General features: G+C 39.4%; 1 protein-coding gene across 4 annotated transcripts in view; it reads right to left on the bottom strand.

The window, feature by feature from the left end:
• nsd1a (nuclear receptor binding SET domain protein 1a) overlaps positions 1-20,673 on the bottom strand; it is a 1,446,438-nt gene that overhangs the window by 1,379,268 nt on the left and 46,497 nt on the right. For 2 of the 4 annotated variants that reach the window (XM_087281857.1, XM_087281856.1), the window contains exons 18-24: positions 20,137-20,249; positions 17,006-17,275; positions 15,179-15,295; positions 14,953-15,094; positions 12,711-12,817; positions 12,228-12,429; positions 4,587-9,360 (exon numbers count right to left, since the gene is read on the bottom strand). The exons of 1 other annotated variant lie outside the window; for it this stretch is intronic. In XM_087281857.1, the coding sequence (XP_087137983.1) occupies positions 8,702-9,360; positions 12,228-12,429; positions 12,711-12,817; positions 14,953-15,094; positions 15,179-15,295; positions 17,006-17,275; positions 20,137-20,249 (1,610 nt within the window). In that variant the 3' untranslated portion in view covers positions 4,587-8,701. Of the gene's footprint in view, positions 1-4,586; positions 11,957-12,037; positions 12,430-12,710; positions 12,818-14,952; positions 15,095-15,178; positions 15,296-17,005; positions 17,276-20,136; positions 20,250-20,673 lie in introns of those variants that run through there. One more of the 4 variants, XR_015507840.1, reaches the window with a different exon arrangement.

Genomic DNA, 20,673 nt, shown 5'->3' with positions numbered 1-20,673 from the left:
CCCTTTTTTATTAGTATGTAATTATAATGTCTCCATAATTTAATTTATTAAATTATCCAATTTCCATAAGCAAGTATTATTAGCATGGCATTTAATATATAAACACAACTTCAGTCCCCATAGGTAGGCTATTATATCTGGAATAACCATAGTTGTTATAAAAACAAATCTATATTCTTTCCTAATTGGTTTAGGAACAATATTTGCTTAGTTTCTCAACTTTTTAATAATAATGGTGATTTACTCTCTTATTCTGAGTTCTTAAGTCAATCCTGTATTCCTATAACCCCACGAGAGTTTGCCATCGTTATGGACGCAATTCCCAGTGGAGCTATTACCCTTTTAAAAACTCTCTTCATTCTGTTCTCCCTTTTACTTCATTAATTAATGCTTGTATAACAGTGATTGGAAACATTTGTTTCACGCTTTACCCTTCTCTCAGAAATAGAAAGATTCGGCATCATTTCAGAATGAAATAACCTCTATTCCTCATGTCATATTTCACTGGAGTATTTTATTTCCTTTCCCAGAGATGGGTTGCGGCTGGAAGGGCATAAGTTGGTGGTTCATTCCGCCTTGGCGACCCCGGATTAATAAAGGGACTAAGCCGACAAGAAAATTAATGAATTAATATTTTATTTCATGACATTCCTTGGAAGATTGTGTGGTCTTTACCCAACAAATTTCTAATTACAAATAAGGTTAAAGAGGTTTCCTTCAAGTTGCTATCCAGTGAATGTTTATATTTAAAAAAATGCTTCCTGAAAAGGATCTACAAAATTCTCTGGCAAACCCTCTTCTTGTTTTCCACAAGAAGCAGAAATCAAGTCCTGGCTCTCTCTTAACTTCCTCAAGTTAAATAGTTAAAAAAACTGAGGTTTTGCTTGTTGGTACCAAATCAAGAGTCTCCAAAACTGACAGCTTTTCTCTCTCAATTGACGACTGTTCCATTTATCCCTCTGAACAGGTTAAGAGTCTGGCAGTCATCCATGATAGCACCCTATCTTTTGAATCTCACATCAATAACATCACCCGGTCTGCTTGCTTCCACCTACGCAACATTAACTGTCTCCGCCCTTCTCTTACCCCTCATGCCACTGCTGTTCTCGTTCATAGCCTTGTCACATCTCGTTTAGATTACTGCAACTCTCTTCACTTTGGTCTCACTTATAAATCTCTCCGTAAGCTTCAGTTGGTCCAGAACTCAGCTGCCCGTATCATCACCAGAACCCCTTCTTCTCATCACATCACCCCTGTCCTGCAGCAGCTTCATTGGTTACCTGTTCATTTTCCAATTGACTTTAAAATCGTGATGTTAATATTCAAAGACATCCACAATCTCGCCCCTCCATATTTGTCTGCCCTCATCCACATTTCTGTTCCTTCTCGCACCCTGCGATCTTCTTCCTCCCTCCACCTGTCTGTTCCCTCTTCTCGCCTTTCAACTAAGGGCAACAGAGCATTTAGCCGCTCAAAACCCCCAAAAAATCAGACTCAAAACCCACTTATTTAAGATGGCTTTAAATACTTAATTTTATTTGCACTATTGCAGTCTATATTTTATTATTTCTCTTGTTGTTTTATTGCTCTTGTTGATTGTACGGTGTCCTTGAGTTGCTAGAAAGGCGCCTTTAAATAAAATGTATTATTATTATTATTACATTGTTCCTTTTGTAGAATAATAGATTAATCTGTCGATCATCTTTTTTGGGAATGTGCCCATATTAAGATTTTCTGGAAAGAATTCAGTTTATTTATACGTGTCTCTCTTTTATATAATTTTTCTTTGTCATACAAGGATGTTTTATTTGGTTTTTATCATGTTGATAAAGTTAAAGATAAATATTTTCTAATAAATCTGTTAATTTTACCAACTAAATTTTTTATACACAAATGCATTTTTTTGTCCGTAAAGCCCCTTTTTCTTATTTTTAGTAAAGATTTGAAATATTATTTAAATATAATCTCTACCTCCAGCAATGTCAAAGCTTTAAAATAAGTAACACTATGTGAATCTTACAGTATTGTCTCTTTTTTATGATACCCAGATGACTGCATTGTATGTGATCTTGTAAACATCACTGTGACCTTGCTTTAAGGTAGATTTAAAGTGATTTTTGTAATTCATATTTCCCCCTGGCATATTCTTTAGTTTTGTCTTTTTGTTGTTTTGTTCCATTGTCTACTTTAGTTGTCATAGGTTTTGTACCTTTTCTGTAGATTTTTGTATTCTTGTTGAACGTTCTAATAATAAATAAATAAATAAATAAATAAATAAATAAATAAATAAATAAATAAATAAATAAATAAATAAATAAATTCCCCTGATGATGTTGAAGACAAATGCAGTTACGACCTAAAATGTAGTAATAAAAATATAGGAAATATGTTTCAGTCAAAGAAAAGAATCACTCCAGGAAAATGTGTTTGGAATTCCGTAATGGATCAAACTAATTGGATAAAATCTTCACTCTTACATTACAAATTTTGTGTTCACAACAGAGTTAAAGATTTACAGTACATTTAAAAGCGTTACACAATATCTACCCCACAAACGAGATTATATGTAGATTTGTTGCCATCAGAAGATGGAGACACTCTGCTCATAAAGAGATAGACATGGTCAGCAACAATACTCGGGTAAGGAGATGATGCTCAGTTGATATTAAAGAACCCAAAGTGTGCCAAGAAAATATCCCCCACACCATTACACCACAACCAGCAGCCTGAACCATTGATGCAAGGCAGGATGGATCCAGGCTTTAATGTTGTAGAGGCCAAATTCTGACCCGAGCATCCGAATGTGGCAGCAGAAATGGAGACTCATCAGAGCAGGCAACGTTTCTCCAATCTTCTATTGTGCAGTTTTGGTGAGTCTGTGTGAATTGTAGCCTCAGTTTCCTGTTCTTAGCTGACAGGAGTGGCACCCGGTGTGGTCTCCTGCTGCTGTAGCCCATCTGCCTCAAGGTTGGACGTGTTGTGTGTTCAGAGATGCTCTTCTGCAGACCTCGGTTGTAACGAGTGCTTATTTGAGTTAATGTTGCCTTTCTATCAGCTGGAGCCAGTCTGGCCATTCTCCTCTGACCTCTGGCATCAACAAGGTAGGGATGGCTGACGTGAAACTGACGTTTCGACAGTGTCGAGATCCCGAAGCGCAAGTGTTTCAAAACACTGCACCGAAGCATGATCCGAAACATCCAGGTCACGTGACTAAAGTGTTTCGAAACACCTGGTCACGTGACAAAAGCGATTCAAAGCATCGATCATTTCAAAGGCGTTTCAAGACCCGGAGAATCTGCATTTGACTGGCATGATCTTCATTAAGTTTCTGTCCTGTATGGCCTAGTGGGCCGTGCGTGTGCACTATGGTACTGTAATTCAAATTTATTTTGGGTTCGAATCTCGACTAGTACAAATACTCCAAAATCATGATTTTATGTATTTTAATCATGTTACTGTTTTATGATGTAGTCTAGATAGGATACAGCTGCGGATATGCCATCAATTTAGCATTATTTTTGTAACACTGCAAAACAATAATTAATATTTTTACAGTACAGTGATCAGTTTCGGTTTTGGATAGACCTTAATAAAATACAATGGGAAATTTAATTAATAATATAAATAATTATTGTTAACTTCTGGCCACAACTTTATCTGATCTGGCAACAACCCTGTTTTATGAACAAAACAATACAAATTTATTTACAAGGTGTTTATTAGGATGTCAGAGCAATGTTGAAACAAAACGATACAATATCAAAGCATTACCAACTGGTATTAAAGCATTTCAAAACAATTTTGTTAGTCTGGATTTGAACCCATTATTCCCGCATGGTAAGCCCAAACTCTAACCGCTTGACTAAACCATTTGATAATTCACTGCTGAAAAAAGGGGGGTTTGATACCTCAATTTGCTCAACTGTTCTTTGCTGAAGCTGTTTCAGTGCAATACAAATAAAATGACCACTAGGTGTCACCGTAGAGTGGTGTTTCGAAACGTTTCGAAGCTTCGACACATTTGCTTCGATAGTTTGTGTTTCACGAAGCCTCGCTTTGCCCACCACTACAACAAGGTATTTGCTCCCACAGAACTGCCGCTCACAGGATATTTTCTCTTTTTTTGTCCATTCTCTGTAAACCCTAGAGATGGTTGTGCGTTAAAATCTTAGATCAGCAGTTTCTGAAATTCTCAGACCAGCTCGTCTGGCACCAACAACCATGCCACGTTCAAAGTCACTTAAATCAGCTTTCTTCCCCATTCTGATGCTCGGTTTGAACTGCAGATCATCTTGACCATGTCCACATGCCTAAATGCATTGAGTTGCTGCCATGTGATTGGCTGAGTAGAAATGTGCGTTAACAAGCAGTTGGACAGGTGTACCTAATAAAGTACATATATATATATATATATATATATATATATATATATATATATATATATATATATATATATATATATATATAAAACAGAATAAATGATTTGTTTATATATGCAAATAAGTCCATGTCTCAGACTTAACACAAACATCACTGAACATTTATTTGAATTGAAACAAAATTAAAAAAACACCACTAGAAGCTGCTTTCTATTGTAAAATTTTACTTATAATATTTATTATGCACAAGGTACAGTACAAAATCATGAGTTTATCATGGCAGCAAACGTTTTGCCCAAATGTCCTCAGGAAACTGTCATCTGCATTTCATCGTCCTCATGGTGTCAGAGAGCGCAGATTCAACAAGCATACAGAAAACACAAAAAACAAGTGGAAAAGATTATACAAGGTCCATAAATACAAAGACACGAAAAGCATGACTGAAAGAAACGCAGCTAAGAAAAGAGAAGTACAAAGTTTTATGATGATTAAAAAAAAAAAAAACTGCTTTTTAAAAAAGCGCCTGAATGATTGGGTTGCAAAAAGAGATACAGAAATAATGAGCATAAGGCCTAAAGGCATTGAAACACATTGAATATCAGTCATGGAAAATTCTCCATTTGCAAAAACAGTTCTTCATTATGAGGCAGTTTCCTCTTCAGTCAGGGATTGTTCCTGGAGCTCAATGATATTTATATTTTTTTACCAACAAAAGGTGCTTTCATCATTTCAGACAATTAAATGATGGAAAATTTAGATTTATAATCTTAAACCCTACTGCAAATTGACACCAAAATATGATAACATGAAGTTGCAGTATGGCTAAGATGTCTATTAATAAAGTAAACATTCATTTTTGGGGGTACATTTGACAAAATATGCTTTTTAAGGGGGGGTTCGGCATCCCTTCAATGTTAATGCACCTATAATCACCAAATATATATGCATGCTAAATATTTCAGCTTGAAATTTGGTACATACCCCCCAAAATGCTGTGTTTAATGTGTATGAATGATGCTTAGGAGTTTTCTTCTGATCTCTACACTGCAAAAAATGGTTTTCTTACTTTGATTTTTTGTCTTGTTTCTAGTCTGAAATATCTAAAAATTCCTAAATCAAGAAGAATTTTACAGACAAGCAAAACATATTGTCTTGTTTTGTGAAATGATATGCCAATATTAAGTGAGTTTTTCCTTAAATCAAGCTAAATAATCTGCCAATGGGGTCAGTAAATTAATCTTACGTCAAAACAAAAAACAAGATTAATTTAATCACCCCATTGGCAGATTATTTAGCTTGATTTAAGGAAAAACTCACTTAATATTGGCATATTATTTCTCAAAACAAGACAATATGTTTTGCTTGTCTATAAAATGCTTCTTGATATAAGAAATTTTAGATATTTAGACTAGAAACAAGACCAAAAAATCTAAGCAAGAAAAGCATTTTTTTTTTTTTGCAGTGTAAAAAGATTGCAAACCATTCAGAGGCACAAAAGATCACAGACACAAATCCAACATGTGAACCCAGAATTTCTCACACATTGAAAATGAGCTATTTCCGATTATAATTTTGAGAAGGTGGTGGAATTGAAAGTGATAGTCCACTCAGAAATGGATCTTGGATCATTTGGTGAGTCAATTAACAGGAAACTTTCATTTTGGAGTGAATTAAAATCCCTCCCTTTAAATACGAGCAGGCCTTGCGCAGCATCCAACGAAGAAGCAGAAACTCATCTTTTCAAAAAGCATGAAGACTCAAAGGCCACGAGAATGGAGGAAAAACAACACAATCACTCCTCTAGACTACTAAAGTTTCTTCAGTCGCTTGCTGACAGCTGAAACAAATGACGAAAACACAAAAGTGCATGATTGAAATCAAGCTGGGAATGTTGTATTTCCTATATTCCTTTTGACTCTTTTTCTTGTTTACAAATCAGTTGTATTAAACTCCTATAACATGTAGACATTGTGTGGACTCACTGACAGACAGACCTGGAGAAATCAGTTCAAGTACTGCAAACTGTGGCGTTTAAAGGGTTAGTTCACCTAAAAATTTTTCATATCCCTTGATTTACTCACCCTCAAGGCATCCTATAGGTGTATATGACTTTCTTCTTTCAGTCCAATGCAATTGAAAATGTTTTATAAACAATCTTATTCTTTTCCAGCTCAACAATGACAACGACTGATCAAAAGAAACCCAATAAAGTGCATCCATTCATAATAAAAAATGCTTCATAAGCTAAATAAACATCTCCTTTAGTGAATCCATGTGTTTTTATAAGAAAACATCAATATTTAAGACTACATAAACAATTTTGTGTAACTTCAGGCGAGTGGCATTCATTAATCTCCTTATTTTGAGATGTATTTTTGGTGCATTAGCGCCTCCAGCTGGACTGGAGTGTGTATTTTAAAATATATTTAGTGCACAGTGTCAAATCCAGTTTCTGGAGGGCCGCAGCTCTGCAGTGTAGCTCCAACCCTGCTCAAACACTTACCTGTAGGTTTCAAACAAGCCTGAAGCACTCAGTTAAGTGTAGGAGTTTGACACCTATGCTTTAGTGCAGTGTTTCTCAACCAAGTTCCTGGAGGACCACCAGCTCTGCACATTTTCCATGTCTCCTTAACCAAACACACCTAATTCGGACCATCAGATCATTAGCAGACTGAAATACTTGTAATGGGTGTGACAGACAAAGGAGACATCTAAAACATGCTGTGCTGGTGGTCCTCCAGGGACATGGTTGAGAAACACTGCGCTAAAGCATAGGTGTCAAATCTAGTTCCTGGAGGGCCAAAGCTCCAGTTTAGTTCCAACCCTAATTAAACACATTTACCTGTAGGTTTCAAACAAGCCTGAATTACTCAACTAGGTGTAAGAGTTTGACACCTATGCTTTAGTGCAGTGTTTCTCAACCACGTTCCTGGAGGACCACCAGCTCTGCACATTTTCCATGTCTCCTTAATCAAACACACCTGATTCAGACCATCAGCTCATTGGCAGAAACTGAAAGACCTGTAATGGGTGTGACAGACAACGGAGACATCTAAAACATGTAGTGCTGGTGGCCCTTCAGGAACGTGGTTGAGAAATACTGCGCTAAAGCATAGGTGTCAAATCTAGTTCCTGGAGGGCCAAAGCTCCACAGTTTAGTTCCAACCCCAGTTAAACACACTTACCTGTAGGTTTCAAACAAGCCCGAAGCACTCAACTAGGAGTAAGAGTTTAACATCTATGCTTAAGTGCAGTGTTTCTCAACCACGTTCCTGGAGGACCACCAGCTCTGCACATTTTCCATGTCTCCTTAATCAAACACACCTGATTCAGATTATCAGCTCATCAGCAGAGACTGAAAGACTTGTAATGGGTGTGACAGACAACGGAGACATCTAAAACATGCAGTGCCGGTGGTCCTCTTGGAACCTGTTTGAGAAACATGGTGTGCATAGTTAAAAGGAACACAAACACAACAAAAAAAGACAAAGAAAACACATTAATGTCCAGCTGGTGGCGCTAATGCACCAATAAGTACACATATAAGGATGGAAGTTGCTGGAAACTACACAAAACAGTCTGCGAAGTTTTAAATATGGATATTTTTCTAAAAAATATGCATAGATTCACTAAATGAGACTTTTATCTAGCCCTTGGATCAATGTGAGGCACTTTTTATGGATGGATGGATGCACTTTTTTTTTTTTTTTTTTTTTAGATTTTATGGACAGCCAATCGTCATTGTCGAGCTGAAAAATCCCAAGTCCAATTGGATTCAACTCAAAGAAGTCATCTAAATCTATAAGATGCCTTGAGCGCCATAAATAATGGAATAATTAAACATTTTTTGCGTGAACTAACCCTTAAAAACCATAATTGTGTGGGATGATGTGTCTAAACCGTTCATAAACGATCAGACTTGTTCATAAAAACTGATAATCATAACCTATATTCAGATTTCCTAAGTAAGACAACAACAGTACGGTCCATGATGCGCCATTTTAAACCCCCGTGAGGTCATCCTTCTGTTCAGGTCAGAGAATGTAAACAATTCCAGGAGGAAAATGTAAAAAGTAAAAGAGCACCAGACACTAATCATTATTATCCAACAAACGGACTGAAGTCAAAATCCCACAGCACCAGATCCGACCCTCTATGAGGATTCTCCAAGAGGACTTGGGTTGAGAAGGCAAGCTCATAGCGAGATCAGTGTATCACAGGTGTTCATCGTTCTCAACCGATGCTTGAACCAATCGGAAAAACAACGGCGGCTGATTTCCCTGCGTGTCGTCAGTCACAGGTCATATCCAGAAGAATCAAGCTCATTTTTCTGCTTCCACCAACTCATCCCATGATGTTTCCTGTTCGTCTCCTTCCACTTCATCCCCATCCTCGGTTCCTACAAAGTCAACATTAACGAAGTCATCCTCATAGTCTTCAAACTCCTCCTCCTCCTCTTCATCCTCCAAACCCATTCCTCTGCAGTCGATTTCTTCTTCATCATCTTCATCATCCACAAGCTCAAGATCTTCTTCTTCTTCTTCTCCTTCTTCAAACACCACCTCTCCGTCACTCATATCTTCCTCCTTGATGTCTTTAGGAGATGATGAAGGTAAAATGTTATCCACCACTTCGTCTCCATACGGGTCTCTTTGGGATTGAAACGCTGGTCTGTTTTGAGCGGGAATGAAGAGCGGTGCTGCGGGTGGAAGTGCAGGCTGGGTTATCCTGCCAGATGCTGACATATTGGGCGCTTGACCTACAATGGATGTACTGGGAACATACTCTCGAATCTCGCCCGGTTCCAGAGGATCTGGGCCGCAGGGGTCGTGTTCGCTGCAGGACAGTTTGCCGTCCAGTTTGGATATGAAGAGCATTCCCTCGCGGTGCTGCTCGCAGTAGGAGTTGGGACACATCTCGCAGTAGGACGCCGCTTCTCTGCCGCACTCATTACACTGATGCCACGGGCACTCCCAGCGACCTGAAAAACACAAGAGAGGATTCAGCTCTAATTAACACATTGTGAAGCAGTGGAGGTGATCAGGTTGCAAATTACAGAGGGGTTTGACTCCCCTAATCAACACTTGATCCCCCTGAAGGACGTCAAAAGGACAGTCTTAGGAGAGAACCCCAGACTTCCCTCTCCCCAGGCACTTCCTCAAGCTCCTAAGCGGGGATCCCGAGGCGTTCCCAGGCCAGCCGAGACACATAGTCCCTCCAGCGTGTCCTGGGTCTTCCCCGAGGCCGTCTCTTGGTGGGACATGCCTGGAACACCTCCCTAGGTAGGCGTCGAGGAAGCATCCGAAACAGATGCCCGAGCCACCTCAGCTGACTTATCTTGATGTGGAGGAGCAGCCGCTCTACTCCGAGCTCCTCCCGGGTGTCAGAGCTCCCCACCATATCCATAAGAGTGCGCCCTGCCACCCTTCGAAGGAAACTCATTTCGGCCGCTTGTAACCGAGATCTTGTCCTTTCGGTCATGACCCGAAGCTCATGACCATAGGTGAGAGTAGGAATGTAGATTGACCGGTAAATCGAGAGTTTTGGCTTTGAGAGCTCAGCTCCTTCTTTACCACAACGGATCGGTACGTTGACCGCATTACTTCTGCAGCTGCACCAATCCGCCTGTCAATCCCACGTTCCATCCTTCCCTCAGTCATGAACAAAACCCAGAGATACTTAAACTCCTCCACCTGGGGCAAGGACTTTCCTCCAATCTGGAAATGGCAAACCACCTTTTCCAGTGGAGCTCCATGGCCTCAGACTTGGAGGTGCTGATTCTCATTACAGCCGTGTCACACTTGGCCGCACACCACTCCAGTGTATGCTGAAGGTCCATGTTCGGTGAAGCAAACAGATCAACGTCTGCGAATACGAGATGAAATCCTGTGGTCCCCAAACCGGATCCCCTCTATCCCAAGGCTGCGCCTTGAAATTCTGTCCATAAAAATTATGAACAGAATTGGTGACAAAGGGCAGCCCTGCCGGAGGTCAACTAGCACTGGAAACAAATCGGACTTATTGCCAGCAATGCGAACCAAACTCCTACTCTGTTCATACAGATCGCCTCTGACCCCATACTCCCTGAGCACCCTCCACAGAATGCCATGAGGGACACGATCAAATGCCTTCTCCAAGTCCACAAGACACATGTGGACTGGTTGAGCATTCTCCCATGAACCCTCGAGCACCCTGGTGAGGATATAGAGCCTGTCCACTGTACCACGGCCCAGACGAAAACCGCATTGTTCCTCCTGGACCCTAGGTTCAACCATTGGCCGGATCCTCCTCTCCAGTACCCTGGCATAGACTTTCCCCGGGAGGCTGAGGAGTGTGATTCCCCTATAGTTGGAGCACACCCTCCGGTCCCCCTTCTTAAAAATGGGGACCACCACCTCAGTTGCCCAGTCCAGAGGTACTGTCCCCGACCTCCATGCAACTAATAAGTTATCTTTTTAAATTTCATTTTTAACCCAACTCTGTTAGTAATGCTCATATTCTTCTCGAATTTGGTATGAAACAACCCAGCGTTTTTCTTTAGAGTGTAAGAATTCTATATACAGTTGAAGTCAAAATAATAAATTTACAATTTTCTTTCTCTATCAAATTGTTCCCAAATGACAGATAAAGGAATTTTTTGCAGTATTTCCTATAATATCGTCTCTTCTGAAGAGTCTTATTTGTTATATTTCAGCTAGAATAAAAGCAGGTTTTAGTTTTTTAAAACTATTTTAAGGTTAATATTATTAGCCCGCTTAAGCAATGTTTGTTTTGCATTGTCAACAGAACAAACCACTGTTATACAATGACTTGCCTAATTTCCCTAACCTTAACCTAATTAAGCCTTTAAATGTCACTTTAAGCTGAATACTAGTATCTTGAAAAATATCTAGTCAAATATTCTGACCGTATAAACCATAAAACGTAAATAATAGATCACCTAATAGTGAGAGTTTTTCCTTATTTACTATTACCAGGGTTCCCGCTCTTTCATAGACACCAGATTCAATCACTTTCAAGGACTTTTTAAAGCCCTATACATTTTAAATCAAATACATTTGTTATTCATACACTGTGGGAAAATATCCATGAAATAGCAGTTTTCCATATTTTGTGATTCATATTTTTATTTACTTATTTATTTATTATTGCTTTTGAATTTCATTATAAGAGCTTGATTTTTCTTCCAACAACTTTTAACCTTGGAAAGTTGGAAAAAGTGACTTTTATGAACATTTGTAATAGTTTGCTTTCCTATATTGTCTGGGTTGGTGTTGTATATTACGCTACAGAAGGCTTGTAATAATGTGCCAGAACATTTTCTATTATTTTACAGACTTCTTTACCTATATATTATTTATTATACATTACGTTATTTACTAAAATGTCAATAAAAGTCACCCTGTTAAACTGTAGTTTAATTTTCAACATCAAAAGTCCACAGAGCAGAGATCAACACAAAGGTTTCATGACCCTTTAAAGCACAAGTGTGAAGCTCAGTTCCTGGAGGGCGGCAGCTCTGCACAGTTTAGTTCCAACCCTGCTCCAACACACTCACCTGTAGGTTTCAAACAAGCCTAAAGGATTCAATTAGTTTGATCAGGTGTGCTTTTAAAGGGTTAGAATTTAACTGTGCAGAGCTGCGGCCCTCCAGGAACTCACACTTTACAATAACGTTCCATTAGTCCATATATTTACTGACACAAAGGAAAATCGAACATGGCTTGATCATATTTGAACATTTACTAATGCATTAGACACCAAGCCAACATGCCTTGGAGGGGAATTATCCTTTCATTATTATATTCACTATGATTTAATGTTAATGTTTGATAGAAAAGTGTGTACCTGCAGGTCTTTTGGACAGATTCAGACAGTCGGCGTGATAGACTTTGGGGCAGCCGGGTTTCTTACAGGACACGATCTGTCCTCCGTCCCCACAGTAGAAACATTCATCCTCTCGCTCCTTGGTGACCTCCGACTGACTCTTGCGCTTGCCTGAAACTTTCCTCCTCAGTTTCCGTGTCTTGTCATCTGATGGTGGCTGATTCTGAACAATCAGAGAGCTTTGTCAGATTACAGGCTTTTCGCGCTGTGTGAATTTTGTTTTTGAAGACTCAAATTATTAGCCCCCCTGTACATTTCCCCCCAATTTTAGCTTAATGGAAAGAGGATTTTTTTCAACTCATTTGTAAACATAATAGTTTTAATAACTCATTTCTAATAACTGATTTAATTTATCTTTGCCATGATGACGGTGCAAAATATTAACTTTATGTTACACTTTATCGCTGTATTTTCCTTTAAAAAGAAGCGTTTAGTAAATCCTACCTTTGGTCTGACTCCCAGGAATCCGCTGCAGTTGGGCGCTCCACATTTACACACGGTTTTCCCGTTACCCAGACACTCCAGGTTATAATTAAACGTGAGTTCAACACCTGAAACAATGCCAACAAAACTATTTCATTAACACTGCATTATATGACCAGAGACATTTGCATTGCTATTTATTCATTCATTCATTCATTCGGATGATTTTCCAGCTGCAACCCATAACTGGGAAACATCCATACGCACTCATTCACACACATACACTAAGGACAAATTAGCCTACCCAATTCACCTGTACCGCATGTCTTTGGACTTGTGGGGGAAACCGGAGCACCCGGAGGAAACCCACGTCAACACGGGGAGAACATGCAAACTCCACACAGAAATGCCAACTGGCCTAGCTGAGGCTCGAACCAGCGACCTTCTTGCTGTGAGGTGAACATGCTACCCACTGCACCACCGCGCAGCCCTGTTATGCTGCTTAATATTATTCTACCTTTTATTATAGCCCTATTTACACATACAGACCTTTCCAGAAGATTACCATAAATTTTCCGGAAAGGCTGTGTGTGAACAGGCCCTTTTTGAAAATACCGGGAAATTCGTTCCGGCTTTTTTCCGGAAAACGAAGTTGTAACATTACCGGTAGTTTGCCGGAATGCTGCGCTGTGTGAATGCAGAAGGAAAATTGCCGGAAAGAGCGCGTGCACGTCTTGAACGTGCTGACGTGAGACGTCTGCTTTAGCCAATCAGAACAGTCAGACGCGTTTACGTCCGCGCGGTTTTTGAGAATAAAAGCCTTTGAATATTTTTCCAGATGCGTTTAGCTGCTAGATGTTAGTCAGATCACGTTTCTATGTTCATACTTAATGCCAACTGTGTAAATAATTATCGTTAAGATGCTTATGATAAGCAGTTGTTTGTTTACCTTCAAGCTCTGCTTCCTTCAGTTGTGTGAAGTGTCGTGTCGCGAGTGCCCGTGAAGGAGCCCGTGAGCGCCAGCACACACACACATATGTAATGTAGTCAAATGTTTACAAATACAGGCCCAGCCGTTTAGAGCTCATTTCTGGTTAATAATGTCAGAATTTACCGGTATTTTGGAATGTATGTGTGAACGGTCTTTTCCGGATAAATTCCGTAATGTCCTCGCCTTTGTGAACAGCGCTTTTTTAAATATACCGGTAAAGTGGTTTCGGATTTTTTCCGGATATTTACCGGTATCACTGTGTGAAAGGGGCTACTGTCTGTAATTTTAGTATCTGTTTGTATTTATATTGTATCTCAGATTTTAATGTTATGTACATAGATACTATAGCTCAGTGGTTCTCAAACTGTGGTACGCGGAGGAATGAAATGTCATGTACATGCATTATATATTTCAAAATTAAAAAAAAATGATGTATATAATATGCCATATATGACATATAGCCTATATTTCTGAGGTAATCTGCCATGTTTTTTTTTTAACTGTGCAGAATCGTAGCTGCTTTATTGAACCTACTACGCTACTGTATTTCAATACTGCTCATTTTGGTGGTACAATTTTTTTCTGAGGTGGTACTTGATGAAAAAAGTTTAAGATCCAGTGCTATAGCTCATTGTATGTACATCTTTTTACATAGTTTTACTCTGTTTCAACATACTCAATGTGGCATGGAATAAAGCAGCATCCTTCAACAATCTCACGTGTGGAAAGAGTTTATCTGTCTGTCTAACTTTGAAAAGAGAGACACTGGAGTGAGGGCAGAACACTGATTTATTTGTTGTCTTATTAATTTTTCATATTTTGTTCAGCTTATTTTGTGTTTAAAAAAATTCAAATTTTTTCCAATCTCTTTATTTTTTTATTTTTTTAAACACAAAATGAGATTGAACAAAAATGTAATAATTAATAATATAATTAATTTCTTGTGGAAAACCCAGCCTCTGCCTCCAGCGGCCCCCTGGTAAATTGAGTTTGAGACCCCTGATCTAAAGGGTTAATGCTGCCAACTGATGATCAACAGTAAAAATTACACAATTTACCAACAAGGAAAACCACCAACAATCAAGAATGCATGATTATATGCTGTCATTTCTTTGCAATCAAAAAATGTCATTATAATGGAAGTCAATGGGGCAAAAACAGCCCCCAACATAACGAAAGGGGAGTAAATTTGAAGAATAAACAAGGGTTCAATCTTGAATCATTCGCTCATTCATTAAAGTACTGAATCCTCTGCTTGAGATTTGTCTTCACCTTTAGGAATATCTTCCAAAGCGAACAGCCCGACTCTGGTGTCTCCGTTCACCGTCCACTTCTGAGTCTCGCAGTTTGGCTGGCAGCTGTGGTTCATGAAACGCGACTCGTTTCCCTTCGGCCCGGCGTCTATAATGCGATCCTGAAAGGACGAGGACACCCAAAGTGAGCAGGGAAGAGTTTACTGAGCAGATCTGGACTGAGGATTGACCACTGACTGACTGACCTTATCCAGTGTGAGCATGTAGAAGTTGCAGATGTCGTTGTCTTGTGCGTTTTTGATTCTGCTTCGACACTCCTCTTCGTCAATGACCTCGCCAACATACTCGTTCACAAAAGCTCCCTGCGGTGAAGCAACAGACTCTTTATTAATAGCCCAACAATACTCAATAAATAAACTAAATTAAGTAAATAATATGATGCAAACACAAAATAGTTAGAAGAGTGTACCCCACACATTTTTTAGTCAAATGACGTAAAAAAACTACATTTTGGAAATCTATGCATGCAATTTTTTTTACAATTTAGCTAAAAACTGAATCATTTACATAACATTTATGAAAATACAGAATTAAATGTGGATCAAAAAATTATCAGAATTTTTTTTTTGGAGGTGCAGTAGGTGATCTGCCAAAATGCTAAACGGATAGTATAATAGGCCCTATTATACACCCGGCGCAATGCGGCGCAAATGTTATTTGCTAGTTTCAGCTTGGCGCAAGTCTCGTTTTGCTGTTTTGCACCACGTTGTTTAAATAGCAAATGCATTAGCGCTCATATGTGCGCCCATAGGCGTTCTGGTCTAAAAAGGAAGGCGTTCTGAGGCGCACTGCTATTTTGAGAAACTATTTAATCTATTTAAATCTATTTATGAAATAGATTTTTCATTAGACCAAAGCAAAGCCGGTCTAAAGTCGAGCGCAGAGTTGCGCCTCGCTTACACACTGCTTAATAGCCTACACACAAGATGTAAAGCAATACGCAAATATCTTTACATATGAAAAAACTAAGATATTAAGGATATATGTAGGATATAATAAGAATAGATATAGGATATAAATATAAAGGATTAAAATATTACAAAACATATTATTTTCTAGCCTACATAAATATGAAAAATCACTGCTTTTATGTCTTCTTCATCTCGGGAGGCTTTTTCAGTTCATTCATAACAATTTGCTTTTGCATAATGTTATTATTATGAGCAGTATTATTTATTATATCCATATTTATATTTGTTTTATTAAAAACAAGTTTAGATTTGCCCACCTGTCAGGTTATAGACAATAAGGGGCACAGCATGTGTTTTAGGATACAACTCAGGTTTTTGAGCACACTTCATTATTATTGTTCATTTATTCATTTGCTGGAAATTAGAACTGAATTTAGAAATAGTTTTGAAACAAATATTTGCCCTTAACAAACAAAATTAATTATTTTTGGCTAATTGATGTCTGTGCGTACAAGGTTTCCCTATCCAAGAGCGAAAGTGAAAGTAGATCATTTATTTCTCATTCTCACAATGTTTTTTGTTAACTGTTTGCTTGTGAAATGCTCAGTTTTTCCACTTAGACTTACTTCACGTCCTGTAAATAGCAAATGCGCTTATGACGCGACGCAACTGGCTCTTAAAGGGAATGGGAGATGAGACTCTGATTGGTTTATTCTCAAAACACACCTATAACTCATTAAGAAAATAAACTCAACCCTTTTATGGACCATCAAAATAGAGCCCAATATCTTTGAAACACAGTCCATCCCTTGCTGTCCATAGCCATGCCTTTTGAAATATGAACACGTGCACCTTAAAGGGCACATAGGTTAACCCTTTTTTCATATTTAATATAAGTCTTTTGTGTCCCCAGAATGTGTCTGTAAAGTTTCAGCTCAAAACACTCATCAGATTATTTATTATAGCTGTTTAAAGTGTCTGTATTATAGCTGGGACAAGGTTGTTGCTCTTTTTTTTGCACTGGACATTTAAGGCTTACAGGAGAAACTGTATAAAATGTATGAACTATAACAGGTCAAAAATAAAAAGATCAGCAAATACCTTCTTGATGTCGGATATGCTGCGCAGACCCCATCCGCGTGATAGAGTCCTGAAGATCTCCACCTCTGTGTACTGGCGTTTGGTGAAGCTCTGGTTCTGACAGCGCTCTCCTGCGGGACACACTTGCGAATGACACTCGTACAGCAGCATGCGGTTGATGCACTCCGAGTCGATGCCGCACGGGTTCTCATCAGTGGCTTTACAGTTGCAGCGTGGGATTTCAGACAGATCCGCCGTGATGATCAGCACCTTCCCTATTTGTTTGTTCACCTGAGGGAAAATGTATACGTTTGCATGAGAGATGGCACATTTTAAAGCATGCCCATAGCCAGGGCGGGTTCGGGTGGTTCAAACAAACCACCCCGCCACGGCCAAAAGGTCCAGAATTTGTCCTTTTAATTATTTTATGTAATTTAATATTATATAATATATTTATTATTTAATTAATATAATGTATATATTAATATATATTGCAATAGTGTAATTTTAAATAACTCTCGCCAGTAATTCAAATCCCATAGAGCCTCAAAGCTACAACAATGTGACGTGAGTCACGTGACATAACCCACCAAATATTTGATGCAACATCCATACTGAGTAGCGCAGTGGGTCGAAAGGAGCAAGAAGGCAGAAAAGGCAGGCAGCGTCGTCATTATCGCAAAATAATAAACATGTTTAAAAAGACTGCCAAACAGGTAAAGTTACTTCCTAACAGATGAAAACCTGCCCCTATCCATGAGGTTCTAGGCTAAAGGCTGATTTATACTTCTGCGTCAAACGCCGGCGTATGCTATGGCGCTGACGCATAGCCCTTCGCCGTGGCTGTCAGCGTCACTGACGTGCACCTCTTAAAAAATGTAACTACACCTCGCAACGACGCATAGCGCAAGCTCTGTGATTGGTCGGCTTGGTAGCGCTGACGAGTCTGGGGGGATCGAGAGCCGCGCGAATGGCGCGAGCGATTGTTTACAAGTGTTGAGTCCCGCGAAGGAGCTCCGGATGGAAAGTTTTGTTCGGTGTTTATTAGGGATGTAACGGTATTGTAAATACCGTCATACCGCAATATTAATTTTTTTCGATATTACCGTAGTCGCATGACTCGGTAAAACTATAGGTCTTCTGAGAAAATTTGCTCAGGTGAATGAAGCGAACGGGAGGTACCGGAAACTACAATTCCCATCAGCCCAGGCTTGGCCATAATCCCTTGCGGTCTGTTGTCGCTACAGATCCAGTAATGCGGAAATGGAGTGTGCTGCTAGAAGCGGGGATCAAAAAGAGCTGGAAAACCCTAAAGCGGGTGTTGTCGCCGCGCGCGTACTGAATAGCGGTGTTGTCGCGCAAGTTCTTATCAGCTGTGTTGTCGCACGAGTTCTTATCAGCTGTGTTGTCGCGCGCGTACTGAATAGCCGTGTTGTCGCGCGAGTTCTTATCAGCTGTGTTGTCGCGCGCGTACTGAATAGCCGTGTTGTCGCGCGAGTTCTTATCAGCTGTGTTGTCGCGCGCGTACTTAATAGCCGTGTTGTCGCGCGAGTTCTTATCAGCTGTGTTGTCGCGCACGTACTGAATAGCGGTGTTGTCGCGCGAGTTCTTATCAGCTGTGTTGTCGCGCGCGTACTTAATAGCCGTGTTGTCGCGCGAGTTCTTATCAGCTGTGTTGTCGCGCGCGTACTGAATAGCGGTGTTGTCGCACGAGTTCTTATCAGCTGTGCTGTCGCGCGAGTTATCAGCTGTGTTGTCGCGCGCGTACTGTAAAGCGGGGACGGAGGGTATGTCGCAACGCGGGGGCACTTTTGATCATTTTGGAAGGGAACTTTCTATCCAAGACTAAAAAGGGCATGTGCACTGCACAGGTTGAGCACTGTGTGTGCACGTGCCTGCAAGTTGGGGAATACGACTAATCAGTCATGGGGACTGCAGAAACACAGCACACTGTTCAGATTGATGCAGACATGAGATCTCTATCTTACTCATGGTTTGTCCTCTCAAGTGGGGGAAAGACAATGCACAACGTTACCCACTGCTGTCAACCTGGGCCAAGTCATATCTCTCTTGTCCCAGAAACCTCAGTCCCAAATGAGAGGGTTTTTTTCTGTTGCAGGGGACATTGTAAATGCCCAGAGATACCAGCTTTTACCAGATTATATTTATATGATAATTTTCCTTTAAACCCGTCTCTATCTAAGTGAGTGAGTGATTAAATGTTGAATGTGATGAGTTTTCAACAATACTAAATTGAAACTTTATTTTTTTACATGGTTTAATATTTTTTTGTTATTAAAATTGAAGTTCCTGTTTCAAAGCTTACAGATAGATGGCTAATTTGTATGTCATTGACACTTTTGGCACTTTTTTGGAGTATTTTCATAAGTTTTGTTTTTTCCTGTAAATGATTCAATAAATACCGTACCGTGACATTCATACCGAGGTATTACCGTACCGTGAAATTCTGATACCGTTACATCACTAGTGTTTACCTCATAGTTAAAGTTGTTGCACGTCCGCCGGTTCCTGCCTCAAAATGAGCGAGTTTGAGTCACTTGTACATCCCGGAAGTGTTCAGGAAAAGCAAAACAGCAGCGAAGAAACTCGACACAGAGGAACATTTACACCTCACTGCCAACTAGCGTTTCGGAAGTGTTAATGCAGACCAACAGAGACAGCGCGCAGAAGTATAAATGCACAGCTGCGCGCGTTGCCTGCGCCGTGAGTTACGCCGGTCACTTGACGCAGAAGTATAAACCAGGCTTAACTGGCTGCATTAGCCGGGACGTCCTGTATATTTATTGACTTGTCCAGTACATGACCTCGCTAACACTATTTTTGCCATTATTTTTATTAAATAACTGTCCGACGTAGGCTTTAATGGCAAGCAGAGTCCTCAGCCGTCAGATTTATACTTTTTTTAAATAAATGTGTTGGTCAGCGCAATAGTCTAGGGGTTAGCGCGCCGAAATATGGTGCAGTAGCACAACAGGGCATCCCGAGTTCGAATCCCAGCTCAAGGACATTTCTCTACCCCTTTCTCTCTCTCCAACTTCGCTTGCTTTCTCAATACTGTCCAATCTAATAAAGGCAAAAAGGCCTTAAAATAAATGAATAAAAAAATTTGTTAAATGGATGTTAATCATTACCTTGATGTGTTTGTATGGAGGAGGTTTCTTGTCATTCTTTCGGTCTTCTTGTAGTTGCCTCATCTCCTTCTCCTTCAGCAGTTCTCTGAATCTATCAGCCGCTTCATTTAAAGCTGAGACAAAGACAAAAACAGACTCTTTAAAGCTATTTGCTCTCTGTATATTATAGTGATCCACACTTTGAAAAATAATCCATAAATGCTGCATCAGAAAGGCTCTAAACACTTTTGCTTTCTCATTGTTTTGTATTGAATCCTGTATTTACCAAGTAAATTGTGACTTTTTATTTAGCTTTTTTAAATCAGAATTAAATAATTTTGCAATTCTGAAAAAAAATAATAATAAAAAATCTGAATTTCAAATTAAAATAGGATTTTAATAAACTTCTTGCAATTCTAAAAGCAAAGGATGCACTTGCAACTGTATTTTTATTGTTTACTGTATTTAATTATTATTATTTTTTTTTAAATCGCTAATATTTTTTTTTCCTTTTTCAAAACAGTTCAGAACAAAACAGAACATCAATAAAAGAAAAAT

This window comes from Danio rerio, chromosome 14 (genome assembly GCF_052040795.2).
Source record: "Danio rerio strain M-AB ecotype USA chromosome 14, GRCz13ab, whole genome shotgun sequence".
NCBI lineage: Eukaryota > Metazoa > Chordata > Actinopteri > Cypriniformes > Danionidae > Danio > Danio rerio.
Note: the sequence above shows the minus strand (reverse complement) of the source record. Positions and strands in the feature narration are given on the sequence as shown.